Source organism: Chiloscyllium plagiosum, unplaced genomic scaffold (genome assembly GCF_037043375.1).
Source record: "Chiloscyllium plagiosum isolate Xiang-an unplaced genomic scaffold, Cpla_swu_hap1 HiC_scaffold_9, whole genome shotgun sequence".
In the NCBI taxonomy this organism is placed as follows: Eukaryota; Metazoa; Chordata; class Chondrichthyes; order Orectolobiformes; family Hemiscylliidae; genus Chiloscyllium; species Chiloscyllium plagiosum.
Window position 1 is genome coordinate 77,905,767 of NW_028270147.1, and position 18,243 is coordinate 77,924,009.

General features: G+C 42.9%; 1 protein-coding gene across 3 annotated transcripts in view; it reads left to right on the plus strand.

Annotated features, from left to right (window-relative positions):
- kcnt2a (potassium channel, subfamily T, member 2a) overlaps window positions 1–18,243 on the plus strand; it is a 712,068-nt gene that overhangs the window by 270,289 nt on the left and 423,536 nt on the right. For all 3 annotated transcript variants that reach the window (XM_087990852.1, XM_087990853.1, XM_087990854.1), the window contains exons 5-6: window positions 4,744–4,788; window positions 12,677–12,725. In XM_087990852.1, the coding sequence (XP_087846978.1) occupies window positions 4,744–4,788; window positions 12,677–12,725 (94 nt within the window). The remainder of the gene's footprint in view (window positions 1–4,743; window positions 4,789–12,676; window positions 12,726–18,243) is intronic.

Consider the following 18,243-nt stretch of genomic DNA (forward strand, 5'->3'; position numbering starts at 1 on the left):
GAAGCACATAGAGTACTGGAAAATTTACAATGTAACATTTGGTCCAGCAGCTAGCAGTACCTGGGTTGCTATGAGACAAAAACAAATTAACATTCGGCCAATCAGTTTAAATTATACCCCAAGATACTAAACTCCAATCAAGTTTGATATTTTGACAATATTAAAACCAATGAAATGGTCCGATGCTTTGGGGTATAAAACAGGAGAGAAAAAAAACAGGACTTCAACTTTTCAAATATTGACTGGGAACACTATAGTATGAGTACTCTAGATGGGTCAGTTTTTGTCCAGTGTGTGCAGGAAGGCTTCCTGGCGCAGTATGTAGACAGGCCAACAAGGGGCGAAGCCACATTAGATTTGGTACTGGGTAATGAGCCCAGCCGGGTGTTAGACTTGGAAGTAGGTGAGCACTTCGGTGATAGCGATCACAATTCTGTTATGTTTACTTTAGTGATAGAAAAGGATAGGTGTATCCTTGGGCAAGAATTACAGCCGGGGGAAAGGCAATTATGATGCGATTAGGCAAGATTTAGGAAGCATAGGATGGGGAAGGAAACTGCAAGGAAAGGGCACATTAGAAATGTGGAGCTTATTCAAGTAAAAGCTAATGTGTGTCCTAGATAAGTATGTACCTGTCAGGCAGGGAGGAAGCTGTAGAGCGCAGGAGCCGTGGTTTACTAAGGAAGTGGAATCTCTGGTCAAGAGGAAGAAGAAGGCTTTTTAGGATGAGATGTGAAGGCTCAGTTAGGGTGCTTGAGAGTTACAAGGTAGCCAGGAAAGACCTAAAGAGGGAGCTCAGAAGAGCCAGGAGGAGACATGAGAAGTTGTTGGCAGATAGAATCAGGGTAAACCCTAAGGCTTTCTATAGGTATTTAAGGAATAAAAGAATGACAAGAGTAAGATTAGGACCAATCGAGGATAGTAGTGGGAAGTTGTGTGTGGAGTCAGAGGAGGTAGGGGAAGAACTAAATGAATATTTTTCAACAGTATTCACTCTAGAAAACGACAATGTTGTCGAGGAGATTACTGAGATACAGCCTACTAGACGAGGTGGGATTGAGGTTCACAGGGAAGAGGTATTGGAAATCCTGCAGAGTATGAAAACAGATAAGTCCCCTGTGCTGGATGGGATTTCTCCTAGGATCCTCTGCGAAGCCAGAGAGGAGATTGCCGAGCCTTTGGCATTGATCTTTAAATCGTCATTGTCTACAGGAATAGCGCCAGAAGACTGGAGGATAGCAAATGTGGTTCCCCTGTTCAAGAAGGGAAGAAGAGACAATCCTGGTAAATATAGACCAGTGAGCCTTACTTCAGTTGTTGGTTAAGTGTTGGAAAAGGCTATAAGAGAGAGGATTTATAATCATCTAGAAAAGAATAATTTGATTCGGGATAGTCAGCATGGTTTTGTGAAAGGTAGGTTGTGCCTCACAAAGCTTATTGAGTTCTTTGAGAAGGGGACCAAATAGGTAGGTGAGAGTAAACCGGTTGGTGTGGTGTATATGGATTTCAGCAAGGTGTTTGATAAGGGTCCCCACAGTAGGCTATTGTACAAAATGCGGAGGAATGGGATTGTGGGAGGTATAGCAGTTTGGATCAGTATTTGGCTTGCTGAAAGAAGACAGAGGATGGTGGTTGATGGGAAATGTTCATCCCGGAGTTCAGTTACCAGTGGTGTACCGCAAGGGTCGGTGTTGGGTCCACTGCTGTTTGTCATTTTTATAAACGACCTGGATGAGGGTGTAGAAGGGTGGGTTAGTAAATTTGCAGACGACACTAAGGTCGGTGGAGTTGTAGATAATGACGATGGATGCTGTAGGTTACAAAGAGACATAGATAAACTGCAGAGCTGGGCTGAGAGGTGGCAAATGGAGTTTAATGCGGACAAGTGTGAGGTGATTCACTTTGGTCGGAGTAACCGGATGCAAAGTACTGGGCTAATGGTAAGATTCTTGGTAGTGTAGACGTGCAGAGAGATCTCGGTGTCCAGGTACACAGATCCTTGAAAGTTGTCACCCAGGTTGACAGGGTTGTTAAGGAGGCATACAGTTTTTTAGCTTTTATTAATAGAGGGATTGAGTTCCGGAACCATGAGGTTATGCTACAGCTGTACAAAACTCTAGTGCGGCTGCACTTGGAATATTGTGTACAGTTCTGGTCACCGCATTATAAGAAAGATGTAGAAGCTTTGGAAAGGGTGCAGAGGAGATTTACTAGCATGTTGCCTGGTATGGAGTGAAGGTCTTACGAGGAAAGGCTGAGGGACTTGAAGCTGTTTTCGTTAGAGAGAAGAAGGTTGAGAGGTGACTTAATAGAGACATATAAGATAATCAGAGGGTTAGATAGGGTGGACAGGGAGAGACTTTTTCCAAGAATGGTGATGGCGAGCATGAGGGGGCATAGCTTTAAAATGAGGGGCGATAGGTATAGGACAGATGTCAGGGATAGTTTCTTTACTCAGAGAGTAGTAAGGGTATGGAATGCTTTACCTGCAATGGTAGTAGATTCTCCAACTTTAAGTACAATTAAGTCATCATTGGACAAACATATTGACGTACATGGTATAGTGTAGGTTAGATGGGCTTCAGATTGGTATGACAGGTCGGCACAACATCGAGGGCTGAAGGGCCTGTACTGCGCTGTTATGTTCTATGAACAGCTGGAGGAGAACGGGGCCAAGCCACCTTATGCAGCCTGCCCGCAGAATAGCTCTCTTAAAGGTACCTTTATCAATCAATGACCCTAAGAAACAGAAACCCTAAGAAGAAGAAAAGAAGACAGAGGAAGATACAAAGAGAGGATTCGACAGTTGTTTGACTTTAAAATTTGAATTTTTGGGGAGTTTTATCGAACCAGTATTATAGAAGGAGGGAGGGGGTAAAAGAGAGGTTAAGAGAAAGGAGTTGTAAATAGTTGTTAGTTCATATTCTCTGATGGACTAAAGAATAAAGTTCTTAGAATTTTTGGAATTTAAGTAGTGACTTTGGGGATAGTTCTTTGCTTCTCGAATTTTAACAGATTACAGCACGAGTGAATCTTTTTTGTTTTGCTGGTTTAAATTAGCAGAGGGGATTACCCCATATTGTAAAATAGTGATCAGAGGCTCAATCTGCCTGATAAATTCTAGCTAAATAATCATTGAGGAGGTATTCCTAATTGCCAGAGAAGTTCAACATAATCAGTTTCTGATATGTACAGCAATGAAAACAAATTTTACTAATAATGGGATGTTTGAAATATCATGTTGAAAAGAAGAAGTAATCCATCTATTATATCAATCATATCTGCTGCGCTACATTACATTTGATGTTTTCAAACTAAATAACTTCTGATATGTCACAGAGTAGGTACTAATGAGTAAAATTTGTTTATGGTTTTTGTGTCATTCTGTAAAATCTAGAAGCATATTGTTAGGCATTTGTCCTTGACCCTAATTTATCATGAATACAGAAATGACCCTTTTTATGACATAACAATTAACATTAATAGATGAAATGAAAGGCAACCCCATATCATACAAATCAATTACATTTTGTTATTTAATACTACCCACATGGAAATGGACTAGAATTGCCAGCTTTGGACCTGTGAATACCCAATTTCAGTGCCTTGCAGAATTTGCACATTAAAAGCACCTTTCACATGTCTCAGGTGTGTGTATCAGCCACCTATCTGTCGCTCTTTGGGAATGTTGTGTCAGCAACCCCATCTGTGGGAAAAGGATGCTCAGCAGTAATGTTGCTCGCCAAGTGAGAGGCTTTAAAATTCCCCACGAAGGATGTAACTGGATTAACATCTCTAATTGTGCCAGGAGTGGTCTGAGTTGAGAAGTAAAATGTGATGTGGTTAATGTGTGATTGCCCTCAGATCTGGGAACCCAGCAGTACATGCCAACTTTGTGTTTTGTGCCAGATGGAAGAAATGGTGATCAGATGCAGTCATTTCCTCACCAGTAACTATCCTGAGGAGTCACAAATGGTGCTGATCATTGTGCAATCATCAGTGAACATGCCCTCTTCGGACCTTTTAATGAGGGATAGTCATTGATGAAGCAGCTGAAGATGGTTGGGCCCAGGACATGATCCTGAGGACCTCCTGCAGTGATGTCCTGCAGCAGAGTAGACTGATCTCCCTCAACCACATTGATCTTCCTTTATACTGGGCATGATTCCAGCCGGCAACAGTTTACCTCCAATTCCCATTTATTCCAGCTTTGCTAGGGCTCCTTGATGTCACCCTCAGTTAAGGGGTCAAGGACAGTCAACCTTCACATGCCCTCAACACTTTTGTTCCGTGTTTGAACAAAGACTAAAATCAGGCCAGGAACTGGCCAGTTGATGTCAGTCAAAGAGCAGCTGCAGCAGAAAACCATAGGACACGCTTGGTTAGGACAAGAGTAATCAGAGATTGCATCCATAAGTAGGGATGTGCACAACCTTTTCTGTGGAAGAAAGCCTCCAAAACCGATATTACAGCATTGCATGTGAAATCCCACTTCAGTTCAAATAAGTTTTTATGTAGTAGAGCTAGAAGAATGATCATGTTTGTCCACTTAAACAATCTCTTTGAAAAACAGTACTTCTTGATTATTACCTGATGGTTGCCCATCTCTTGAAAAAATACGACCATGAAAACAAAAGTGGCATAATGTAACAAAACCATTACAAAAAGAAAGTGACATGCATTTGTAAACTGAAGAGACTGGCCTGAGGTTATTATTTAATGCATTTTTGTTTTGTTTTCTAGCTGGGGCTGCTCCAATCAAAGCCACAATGTCACATACATTGAGCGGTAAGCTTGGGAATTGTATGACTGTATATTAAAACTGCATAGAAGAAAATCTCTTTTATTGCTAACTTTTTAAAATAAACGTTATAAACGTATGTAGCATACATAGATAGAAATTATGCTAAATGAATGCAATGTTTGCAAATGCCAATGAACAGATATCAGTATTAACTTTGCAGGATCCAGGATCCAAGAGAAAAATAAACCCTGACAAGTGAAGATACATTCATGTTGCAGAGCCCAGAACGATGGTTGTTTGGGCCTTAAAAGTTCTGGGGTTTTACAAAAAGGGAGGACCAGATTCTGTACATGCAGTGAATACACCCAAGACCCCTATGGATGAGGTTTCAAAACACACATTTTGTTAGATTAGATTACCTACAGTGTGGAAACAGGCTCTTCAGCCCAACCAGTCCACACTGACCCTCTAAAGAGTAACCCACCCAGACCCATTACCCTCTGACTAATGCACCTAACACAATCGACAATTTAGCATGGCCAATTCACCTGACCTGCACATCTTTGGACTGTGGGAGGAAACTGGAGCATACCCACAGGGAGAATGTGTAAACTCCATATAGACAGTCACCTGAGGCTAGAATCGAACCTGGGACCCTGGTGCTGTGAGGCAGCAGTGCTCACCACTGAGCCACTGTTCTCCTACCTGAGTTTTCTTTGCTGAAGCTACCTGTTTCAGTGAAGTTTTAAGAAGGCCTCAGTAAGCTCCCAGGTTCATCACCTGTGAGGGGCATTTCTACAGGTTTGCCAAGTGATATTTGGACCTGGTGGCATTTGGATACGGTGACAGCTACACATTTTAATTTCATTCAACTATAATAGTTGGGTTCTGCAGAATTGAGTATCTATGCTTATTGTTCTGCATCCGCAATTGGTTTGTGAGAAGCTCTGAGACCCCGGATACTGCCAGCTGAAGAAAGGAATCAAGAAGGGAGGGTTATTTTAGAGGGGAATCCCAAGGTGGAGAGCTACATGGATTGTACCAGTGACTGATACTAACTCACAAAAGATACACTGATAACTAACAATAATGCTGAGAGTATTCAAATGTCAGTTTTCAGCCAATTTGTTTCACTCCATGTGGTATTGTAAATAGCTGAAGGCCCTAGATTCTACAAAGGCGAGGAAATTCAGTAACATTCCAGCAATTGAACTGAAGTTTGTGTTGTGGGACTAGCTATTCCTCTAACTACATAGTTCTGATAACATTGAAGTCTGGCTGGCAAGGATTAAGATTCATCCTGACCCAAAAAAAAAATTATTCCAACCTTGCCAATTGCCACCCTGTCAGTCTACAATTTATCGTCAGCACAGTATTGGAAGGGGTTTGTAACAAAGCCATTAAGTTACACTTATTCAACAATGACCTCACCGAGCTGAAAATGTGTTGCTGGAACAGCGCAGCAGGTCAGGCAGCATCCAGGGAACAGGAGAATCGACGTTTCGGGCATAAGCCCTTCCTCAGGAATGACCTCACCGATGCTCAGTTTGGATTTCACCAACCCACTCAGTTCCTGGCCTGATTTTAGCCTTTGTTCAAACACGGAACAAAAGTGTTGAGGGCATGTGAAGGTTGACTGTCCTTGACCCCTTAACTGAGGGTGACATCAAGGAGCCCTAGCAAAGCTGGAGTAAATGAGAATTGGAGGTGAACTGTTGCTGGCTGGAATCATGCCCAGCATAAAGGAAGATCAATGTGGTTGAGGAAGATCAGTCTACTCTGCTACAGGACATCACTGCAGGAGGTCCTCAGGATCATGTCCTGGGCCCAACCATCTTCAGCTGCTTCATCAATGACCATCCCTCATTAAAAGGTCCGAAGAGGGCATGTTCACTGATGATTGCACAATGATCAGCACCATTTGTGACTCCTCAGGATACTGAAGTAGTCCATGTCCAAATGCAGCAAGACCTGGATGTGGCAAATAATATTTGCATTACGTAAATGCCAAGCAATTAGCATTTCCAGTAAAAGAGAATCCAACCACTGCCCATTGACATCCAATAGCATTATCATTGCTGAATCCCCAATCCTGTCACTATCATTATCATGGGGGTAACCATTGACCAGAAATTGAACTGGACCAGCCATATAAACACTGGGGCTAAAAGAGCAGTGAGTAACTCCCCTCCCAATTCCTAAATGCCTGTGCAGCATCCATAAGCCCCAAGACAGAGTTGTGATGAAATACTTTCTTACTTGCCAAGATGACTGTAACTCCAACAACACCCAAGGAGCTTCATATCAGCCAGGACAAAGCAGTCTACCAGCAGCCTTTCTAATACTTTGAACATTTGCTGCCTCCAAACACCAGTGCAGAGTGGCAGCAGTGTTTACACTCTCTACAATACAATGCAGCTAGTCACCAAGATTCTTTCAACCGCTTCTTCTGACCCACAACCTTTGCCACCCAGAAGGGCAAGGTCAGCAGTTATGTAGAAACACCTCCACTTGCAAATTCCCCTCCAGGCCGTGCATTACACTTCACCCTCTTGCTGAGTCAAAATCCTGGACCCTCTTCTAACAGCACTGTGGGTGCACTCCACCACATGGACTGCAGTACTCCAAGAAGGTGGCTCAATAGCATCTTCTCAAGGGCAATTAGGGGCTGGCAATAAATACTGGCCCAGCCAGCCACACCTACACACTGCTGATGAATGAATAAAGAACTCTGGTTCTTCTGTCAACCCACAGTCATAAAATAATTCACTGATACTTTACACGTGTAACTGTGAGTTACATATAAAGTCCAAATATTCTACTTCAAATTATTGCTAATCCAGTCACCAGGTGATTTTTGCAATATATCTGAATCCATTACCCCTTGGACTACTCTCAAAGTACCATTTCTCCCTCTCTCCTTGGACTATGTTTTGCATTTAGATTCTGTGAGAAGAAGACAGCTCTTTGAGCTGATATATCTAGGATTTCACATGTTCAAAACCAGCTGACATGGATTAACAGCGATCTTGTTTTTGCTAGATGTATCACCAGCCGCATTGACCTTAATGCATCTTAGTATCAGCATTTCTAAACCACTCCCTGTTCACTTCCTTCTAACTCAGCTCTGTACCTCTCCTTGTCCATTCCACTTTCTCTCACTCCCTGATACCATCAAGTTGGAGGCTTCTATGCGATAGAAGCCACCAACATCAGTGGAAGCAGGAGTCATGGTGGGGGCAAAGGACAGTACAACAGATTGAAATGGCATCGATCTCCTTGCCTGCCAGAAGCATTGACTTGGAGAGTTGTATCCCATTCTGGAAAGGTCTTGGACGATCTGAAAGGATCGGTCACAAGTATTGAAAATTTTAAATTTATGTTGTTCAAGCTTCAGTCCAGCTGAGTGGAGTCAGACAGTTCCTCAGTCCTGTGACCAGTTCTGTAGCTATAGTTTGTAACCCCACGCCCAAATACCTAGGCCACAATATTTGCTGGTGTTTAATTTCCAAGTGTGAGAGAAGTTCGCTGCCCAGTTTTCCTGAACCTTATCCCACAACTTGCATGTTTTATTCCAGGTTTCCCCAACTGCAACTCTCTGAGCTTGGGCAGAGGTTTTTTTTTCTGTCAGGTCGGGCGCTGTGGTGAAGAGGTTGTGGAACAGTGTGAGATTGTAGTGCAGGTAGGGGAATTGTGATTAGAGGGGGCGATCAAGAGGAGAAATAGTTCATGCTGAGAGTGATTTGGCAATGTGAGGGGAAGAAGTTTAGTGACTGCTGGCAATTTGAGGATGTTCTGGGATGAAAAAGTTATCAAACAAGGAAAGGTTGTGCAAATTGGCCCTAAACCCAGTGAGGTTTAGAAGAATGAGAGGTTATCTTCCAGAAACATAGAACATCCAGGGAGGAGGAGAAGGTGGACACTGCAGATGCTGGAGATTCAGGGTCAAACAGCAGGAGAATTGACGTTTCAGGCATAAGCCCTTCATCACCTCTTCCAGATGAAGGGTTAATGCCCAAAACATCGACTCCCCTGCTCCGCGGATGCTGCTTATCCCGCTGTGGTTTTCCAGCACCACGATTTTTGACAACATCCAGGGAGGTCTTGACAGAGTGAAGGCAGGGAGAATTTTTCCCCACATGGACAATCTAGAACTAGGCACAGTTTCAGAATTTGGACTCTCCCACTGAGCATGGAACTGAGGACAATCCTTTTCTAGAAGGCCAATTTACCATGTGGAATTCTCTTCTCAGAAAACAGTGGAGGCTGGGTCATAGAATCTATTCAAGGTTCAGGTAGATGGATACTTGCTCGGCAAGACACCAGAGAGTTATGGAGAGCAGACAGGAAAGTGGAGCTGAGGCACCTATCAACCATGATCTTATTGAAAAGTGAAATAGGGTGGAAGGGCCAAATGGGTAAAAACAATGACTGCAGATGCTGGAAACCAGATTCTGGATTAGTGGTGCTGGAAGAGCACAGCAGGTCAGGCAGCATCCGAGGAGCAGTAAAATTGACGTTTCGGGCAAAAGCCCTTCATCAGGAATACAGGCAGAGAGCCTGAAGGGTGGAGAGAAAAGTGAGAGGACGGTGGGGGTGGGGAGAAAGTAGCATAGAGTACAATAGGTGAGTGGGGGAGGGATGAAGATGATAGGTCGGGGGGGGAGGGTGGAGTGGATAGGTGAAAAAGAAGATAGGCAGGTAGGACAAGTCATGGGAACAGTGCTGAGCTGGAAGTTTGGAACTGGGGTGAGGTGGGGGAAGGGGAAATGAGGAAACTGTTGAAGTCCACATTGATGCTATGGGGTCGAAGTGTTCCGAGGTGGAGGTCCACGCCACCCTACAACCCACTCTCCCATCCTGGCACCTTCCCCTGCCACTGCAGGAATTGCAAAGCCTGCACCCACACCTCCTCCCTCACCACCATCAAGGCCCCAAAGGAGCCTTCCACATCCATCAAAGTTTTACCTGCCCATCCACCAATATCATTTATTGTATCCATTGCTCCTGATACGGTCTCCTCTACATTGGGGAGACTGAACGTCTCCTAGCAGAGCACTTTAGGGAACATCTCCAGGACACCCGCACCAATCAACCACACCGCCCTGTGGCCCAACATTTCAACTCCCCCTCACACTCTGCCGAGGACATGGAGGTCCTGGGCCTCCTTCTCCGCTGCTCTCTCACCACCAGACGCTTGGAGGAAGAACGCCTCATCTTCCGCCTCGGAACACCTCAACCCCAGGGCATCAATGTGGACTTCAACAGTTTCCTCATTTCCCCTTCCCCACCTCACCCTAGTTCCAAACTTCCAGCTCAGCACTGTCCCCATGACTTGTCCTACCTGCCTATCTTCTTTTCCACCTATCCACTCCACCCTCCCCCACCCGACCTATCACCTTCATCCCTTCCCACACTCACCTATTGTACTCCATGCTACTTTCTCCCCACCCCCCCACCCTCCTCTCACTTACCTCTCCACCCTTCAGGCTCTCTGCCTGTGTTCCTGATGAAGGGCTTTTGCCCGAAACGTCGATTTTACTGCTCCTCAGATGCTGCCTGAACTGCTGTGCTCTTCCAGCACCACTAATCCAGAATCTGGAAGGGCCGAATGGCTTATTCCTGATCCTAGTTTAGATTGGATTGTGGGTGAGACTGGAGATCATAGCAGTGGCATAGATTTTATTGGGGGCAGGGTGCCAGACCAAAGAACTTGGGCTCCTTACAGCCAGCAAGCAAAGCTGGAAAACTACATGCTTTATCGTGAAGGATTCCCATCAGTTTCTGGGATTCCTGAGGAGCCAGAATTTTAAGGGCCAGATAAAACTTGAAAGAAACAGAGGCATGGAGTTCCATTAGAATACTTTAATCAGCCGCATCGCTTTTGGTAGTGAATTTATTGCCTGCCTTATCTGCCTCTGTTAAAAACTGATGGGGGTACATCCGATGTGGATTGTTTTTAAGATTGAGATTTTGGGGATTTTAACATTCCACCCAAAGTAACCCCAAGTGTTTTTGCAGGGAGTAAAATTGCCTTTTTATTTCTCTTGCAGCATTTGATCAGGGGCGAATATCTGAAAGGGCTTGGATAGGCAGAGAACACTTGTGAGAGCACTGCCCCTCTTTTATGGCCAAATGCAGGGCTTCTACACAAATCAATCTCTCCAACAGCACTCTAGATTATGGAGAATGTTTCCATTCAAGCTTAGCACCTTCTGTTTCCCCTAGCCGACTGGTTTTAATTTGTTTACAGCTCATAAATTGCAATATTGAAAATAAATGCAGTTACTCAAATGTTAGGAATTGGTTCACTGTAATATTGATAACACACTGAAACAATGTGTTTAAAATGAAATTTTAATCAAGGTACAAAGGCTTTTTTAAACAAAATTTTTATTATTCTTTTCCATTCCTGGAAAGGAATAATTCTGGATTGGGAATTCTGGTCCAGCTGGCTGTGTGGCAATAACAGCCTGGGTGCCGGGGGAATACATATCCAGCTCTGAGAAGACCAGGTTCCACGATCCCTTTCCTGGAAATGTTCCTCCACACTGCTGCTTCTCTGTGTGATAACAGAATGCAGGAGGGAGACCATTGTTTGGAAGCCCTTGCCAACCCTCACTCCTCACATAAATGGCAGCCACGTGAGCTTCTATGGTATCATTGCAAGACTGGCTGTTGCAGAAGTTTTTAGTAGAGATGCCAGAATATGGTGGTCACCAAGAACCGACCATGTTGGACAGAATGGTCTGGTCAAATCTTCTCACAATAAATGATGGCATTGCTCACATCCCATGAGTGAACAAAAAAAAACTTTGATAGCTTGGCTTCTCTAATTCATCATCTGAGTTCTCCACAGTGTAGCTATTACACAATTTCATCTCATTGCACTCATTAAGTCCCTGAACACTTATGTTTCATGATCCAACATATCCCTTGTGTCTAAAGTACATACGGATCCAATCTCTGAGTTGATCAGTGACTGTCAGAGAATAATGATCTATCTGTAGAGCAGTCTTTGCACACTTCAGGTCTTGGAAGTCTGGGCAGAGAGTAAGAGAGTAGGATTCTATGCCATGTCTTATGTGGTCATTAAATTTTTTTTCAGCATTGCAGCCATGTCTTATGTGATTAACTCTTTACATTGTTCCCAGTAACCATTTTCCAACTGTAATGGTAATCACAGTAGGGTTTTGCCCACTTAAAGTGGCGGACGTACTGAAATTAGATTTTCATCTTTCTGTCTACCACTTCCACAAGAACCTTCAAAACACTATTTTTCTCCTTATAACTTCCTTCCACACTGAAGCTTGAGTGCATATCTCCTTTGTAGTTTGTTTTTCATTTATCATCAGAACTTGTGATTTCAAGCTTGCACACTCGTGTCAAAATTTAAATGCAAGTTGCAACTACTATGTGGTCAGGTGAGGTGCAGGATAATGTTCATGGTGTTGGTATATTGCATGAATGAGCTGAGGTATTTCTTGACACCTACTTGCTTGCCTTGCCCTGTTGCCAATTTTGCAACTCTGATGGAGAGAGAATGAAGTCAAATTATATATTTCTTACATGATGTTGCAGAACTACTCAGGATGTTTCAAGATATTTTGTGGATCCTATGAATGGATTCTGATTTTTGTTTTCCCATAAATACTTCTCATGTTTTGTAAAATCTTCTTCTAAGTAACATTCTCTATTTGAGGGTCCCCTGAATTGGCACTATATGAATTGACTATGGGGCAGGCTAAGGAGGCAAGTCCCAGTTCTACCTCAGCCAGAACAGGGTACAGACCTGTTCTTGGCATTATTCTGATCCATGAGCTAATCACCTGGCCAATAACTTGCTTGTGTGTGCTCAAAAAAGTAAGTACACTATGACAAATATATTTGAAACACAAACTAACCAGTGTTATTATTTTGATTTACCACCAGGTCCCCTATAATTTGGGTAGATAGGAGTCTTCCCTTGTGGGGTTTACAGGTAAGATGCAACTAGTTCAACAATGATAGCTTTAATAGACTTTTTTAGTTTGCAATATAGTCAAATTGAAGCCCATATTAGCTGGAGTGCTGAGGTCTTAGCTGAAAGATGAAATTAAATACCTGGCAGAACAACTTTCTTTCAGTCCCACATTCTTCTGTTCTTGCTCTGACTCTGCGTGAACTTAATACATTATTTATTCTCTACAACTAATCATTATAGCGCACAAAATGTATAAAACAGGTGCCATGCCTACAAGCAACTTGCTTATTGCCTTTTGCAAATGTTTCTTAAACTTATTGGAATCATAAATTTCTGTCAGGCTTTCTGTAACATTGAGCCAATTTACATTGATAGTTGCAATAAATTCACTCCTGTCAATTTCCTTGCTTTTGTATTTAACTACAGTGTAGATAAGGTCAGATTTTACAGAAATTTGGAAACTACATATGACAAGTCTAATTCAGCTTCCTGTGTTCTGTAATTTATGCTGTCTGCAAAAAGAGAATTGAAGTGTGTTTGTGCCTCAATTAGGCATTTATTTTTGGACTTGTTGTTAAACTATGTAGCCGAGAGCTGTGACTGCTCAGGCCATGGCCGAAACCCAGAACAGAATTAATGAGCAATCAGTCAATGCAAATTGTTTTGGCCAAAGAATGAAAACAAGTGATAAATTTGTGCAGAGTTGGTAAAAGAAGCAAAACAACATGAGGGAGAAAACGTTTTTTGTGCAGTGAGTGGCTAGGGTCTGGATTACACTGGCTGAGAATATAGTGGAGTCAGGTTCAATTAAGACATTCAAAAAGCAATCAGATTTTGCTTTGAAGAGCAACAATATGCAGTATTATGGGGAGAGGCAGGAGAATAGAACAAAGTGAAAAGCTCTTTCAGAAACCCGTTGCTGAGGCCAGTGATGACCTATTGCATCTTAACAATTCTGTGGTGTGAATCCCTAGCAAAATGCCCACCAACAATTGCTTCCTTTCTCCTGGTAACAGCTATGACTTGGGACAGCACAGTACACACTCTTAAGTGAAGTTATTAGAGAGTTTCAGAAATGAGTGTTGTTTTGATGTTGCTGAAGCCTTGACACCGTCATGGAAAATCCCTGATTTGTCACAGAGTCCTCTTCATAGCTCAAGCAGCAATGAGAGCACCAATTGGTGAATATCCCTTTAAGTGGTAGTATCCCTTTAAGTAGTGCTTGAAATAAACATGAGTGCTGTATTAATTTCCAAACAGCTGGTCGCTGATGAACAGCATTTGTGATGAATACCAGCAGGTATCTTTAGTGGCAATCAGCTGTTTATCAAGCCTCTGGTTTCAGCTTCTTGTGCTTAGGTGCCTCTGCACTAGCAGCAGGCTCTCTTGGCACTTTGGCCTAAGACTTCATCTTGGCCAGCTCTTTAGTGCCTAAACTATTTGGAGACGATTTCTGCCTTTTTTGTTGTTCCTCAGAGTATAAGATACATCCTTTCAGCTGGAGCATAAAATCCCACTGGGAGATAGCAAACATTACATTTTGGAGAAATAAAATCAGCACTGGGTATATGAAAAGCAAGACTTGGCCTGTCAGCAGCATTTCTTCCCTTTTTGTGCAGCTCCAAAGAAATTTTTTTTTGAGGTATTGAAAAGTGCTTCCCAAGAGTTAATTGAGTGAACCTGGCTGGGGTTTTTGTGTTTCCATTGAGATAGAACACTCTGGCGTCCAGTGATGGAAACATATTCATTAATTACCACATACTTTAATGCAGGTTTGACGAGACTGAACCATTATGAATTCACAGTGCAAATTTTCAGTTCAAATGTTGATAGGTTCCTATCATAAAACAACAAATAAACAATGTGTTTTTATAATGCCTTTCATTTGCTACCTTTTTGTAGTGCCTTTTACTTTTTCATTGTTGTATAGTGCTTCACTACTAATGTCTAACTTTTAAATATAGTCATGGCACTAGACATTTTTATTAAATGTATTGATACCCTGTCTTCTGATGAAGACAGTGTAGTACGGAGACAAAAAAAAATCAATGCTAAATAAACCTACTGCTTTTTCTCAGCAGAGATCTTTGTGTATCTCAAATTATGTTTCCCAGCTCCCCAACGCCAGTCGACGATCTGCATGTCCTTTCTGTTGAAATAGCACCTGATTGTGTGATTGGCCTTGGCAGCTACACGAGGTGTGCATCAGGCTTGCTGCAGCTCACATGTTCCTGTTTTATGTTGCATTTCAAAAATTACTGCTAGCCAATCTGATCATGGCTCCCATGAAACTCAAGATTAGCTCCAGGCATTTGCCAGGAACAGCTCTGCCACGCTTACAAATATTTGAGTTATCTGTGAAAGGAGAAGGGCCACTTCTACTCGTAATCGACAATGCAGGAAAACACTGCAGAAAGAACTGAGCGAAGGAGAAATTTGAGCCCTGCCGTGTCTGTATTACAGGTGCTGCATTATCTCCTAATTGTCACTTACTCTTGAGCTGCCTCTATGTTGTCTACAATCAACCTGCAGCCCAGAGCATGATCCTCAGATGCCAGCCAGATGCACCCCTTGTTGATAGGCCATTATCATCTGGTTCTTCTATATCAGGGAGGTGGCACTGACCAGAGTGGCAACTTCAGACTAGGCTACCAGGGTCTGGTGGTGTGACCTCAGTTGCTGGTCCCCTTCAAAAAGACTGCTCTCCTTTGCACAGTCTCATCCACCAGGACCTCCAGGTTCCTGTCAGAGAATATTAGTGCCTCTTCTCCCTGTTCTGACCTGGTCTTTACTGACTGAGAAGAGTGGTTTCAGAATGCCAGTTCTCATCCAGCTGTCAGATGCAAAGCCTAGAGGCCATTAGGAATTAAGTGTGTTTCCAGTTTTTAAGTTCTTGAATACAGTGAGGTCCTAGCTTGAGGTGATGAATCCACACTCATAGGTCTTAAAGGAATCTTGGACAGATGCTTATTAAAACGTAATGGAAGTCTCCTCATGAAATCTCAAACATCAGAGAGAATAGCTGGAACATGAGAATTCACGTATCGCTGGATATCGGAGAGAATTCGTGTATCGCTGGACATCGGAGTGCATCTGGGAAAATTAACAAACAGTGAAATTCACAACTAATCTTGGAGGAACTGTTGGGCAAGGTTCACAGCACAGAATCAGCAAAGTTAATTGTAATTTTAAGTCTGTCCAAGAGAAAGGCTGCAGTAGTGAGTATAGTGGATTCTTTCTTGATTATATGTTTTTGGAGATAAGTCTCTTGATTAAACTTAAAATATAAGCCATAGCTATTAATTTAACCTGGGGCAGTGTTTGTAGAGGAATAAGAGGGTGTTATTTTCTGGGTCTGTAGATTGTGAAGGAGCAAAAATGGCCTTTGCAGTGATATGTACTTCTTGTCCGATGTGAGAGTTTAAAGAGAGTTTAAAGGTTACTGCAGATTATATCTGCCATAAATGTGGTTGGATGCGAATCTTATCACATCGAGTGGATCGATTGGAGAGACAGATAGAAGCGATGAGGAATTTGCAACAGCAACAGTATGTGATGGATGGCAGTTATAGAAAGGGGGGAAAGTCTCAGATACAGTCACATAGATGGGTTAACTCCAGGAAGGGTAAGAGAGGTAGGCAGCTAGTGCAGGAGTGCAGTGTGGATATACCCATTTCAAACAGGTATGCTGTTTTGGAAAATGTAGGGGGTGATGGATTGTCAGGGGAACGTAGCACGAACAGCCAAGTTTCTGGTATTGAGACTGGCTCTAATGCAACAAGGGGTATGTTGGGTTCCAAGAGATCAATTGTGTTAGGGGATTCTGTAGTCCGAGGTATAGACAGACGTTTCTGTGGCCACCAGAGAAAAAGCAGAATAGTGTGTCGTTTCCCTGGTGCCAGGATCAAGGATGTCTCAGAGAGGGTGTAGAATGTTCTCACGGGGGAGAGGGGCCAGCAAGAGGTCATTGTCCACATTGTAACCAACAACATTGGAAGGGAAAAGGTTGAGATTCTGAAGGAGATTACAGAGAGTTAGGCAGGAATTTAAAAAGGAGGTCCTCAAGGGTAGTAATATCTGGATTACTCCCAGTGCTACGAGCTAGTGAGGGCAGGAATAGGAGGATAGAGCAGATGAATGCATAGCTGAGGAGCTGGTGTATGGGAGAAGGATTCACATTTTTGGATCATTGGAATCTCTTTTGGGGTAGAAGTGACCTGTACAAGAAGGACAGATTGCACCTAAATTGGAAGGGGACTAATATACTGGCAGGGAAACTTGCTAGAGCTGCTTGGGAGGATTTAAACTAGGAAGGTGGGGGGGGGGGTGGGACTCAGGGAGATAGGAAAGAAATCGATCTGAGATGGGTACAGCTGAGAACAGAAGTGAGTCAAACAGTCAGGGCAGGCAGGGACAAGGTAGGACTAGTAAATTAAACTACATTTATTTCAATGCAAGGGGTCTAACAGGGAAGGCTGATGAACTCAGGGCATGGTTAGGAACATGGGACTGGGATATCATAGCAATTACGGAAACATGGCTCAGTGATGGGCAGGACTGGCAGCTTAATGTTCCAGGATACAAATGCTACAGGAAGGATAGAAAGGGAGGCAAGAGAGGAGGGGGAATGGCATTTTTGATAAGGGATAGGATTACAGTTCTGCTGAGGGAGGATATTCCCGGAAATACATCCAGGGAAGTTATTTGGGTGGAACTGAGAAATAAGAAAGGGATGATCACCTTATTGGGATGGTATTATAGACCCCCCAATAGTCAGAGGGAAATTGAGAAACAAACTTGTAAGGAGATCTCAGTTATCTGTGAGAATAATAGGGTAGTTATGGTAGGGGATTTTAACTTTCCAAACATCGACTGGGACTGCCATAGTGTTAAAGGTTTAGATGGAGAGGAATTTGTTAAGTGTATACAAGACAATTTTTTGATTCAGTATGTGGATGTACCTACTAGAGAAGATGCAAAACTTGACCTACTCTTTGGAAATAAGGCACGGCTGGTGACTGAGGTGTCAGTGGGGGAGCATTTTGGGGCCAGTGACCATAATTCTATTAGTTTTAAAATAGTGATGGAAAAGGATAGACCACATCTAAAAGTTGAAGTTCTAAATTGGAGAAAGGCCAAGGTATTAGGCAAGAACTTTCTAAAGCTGATTGAAGGCAGATGTTTGCAGGTAAAGGGATGGCTGGAAAATGGGAAGCCTTCAGAAATGAGATAACAAGAATCCAGAGAAAGTATATTCCTGTCAGGGTGAAAGGGAAGGCTGGAAGATATAGGGAATGCTGGATGACTAAAGAAATTGAGGGTTTGGTTAAAAAAAAAGAAGGAAGCATATGTCAGGTATAGACAGGATAGATCGAGTGAATCCTTAGAAGAGTATAAAGAAAGTAGGAGTATACTTAAGAGGGAAATCAGGAGGGCAAAACGGGGACACGAGATAGCTTTGGCAAATAGAATTAAGGAGAATCCAAAGGGTTTTTACAAATATATTAAAGACAAAAGGGTAACTAGGGAAAGAATA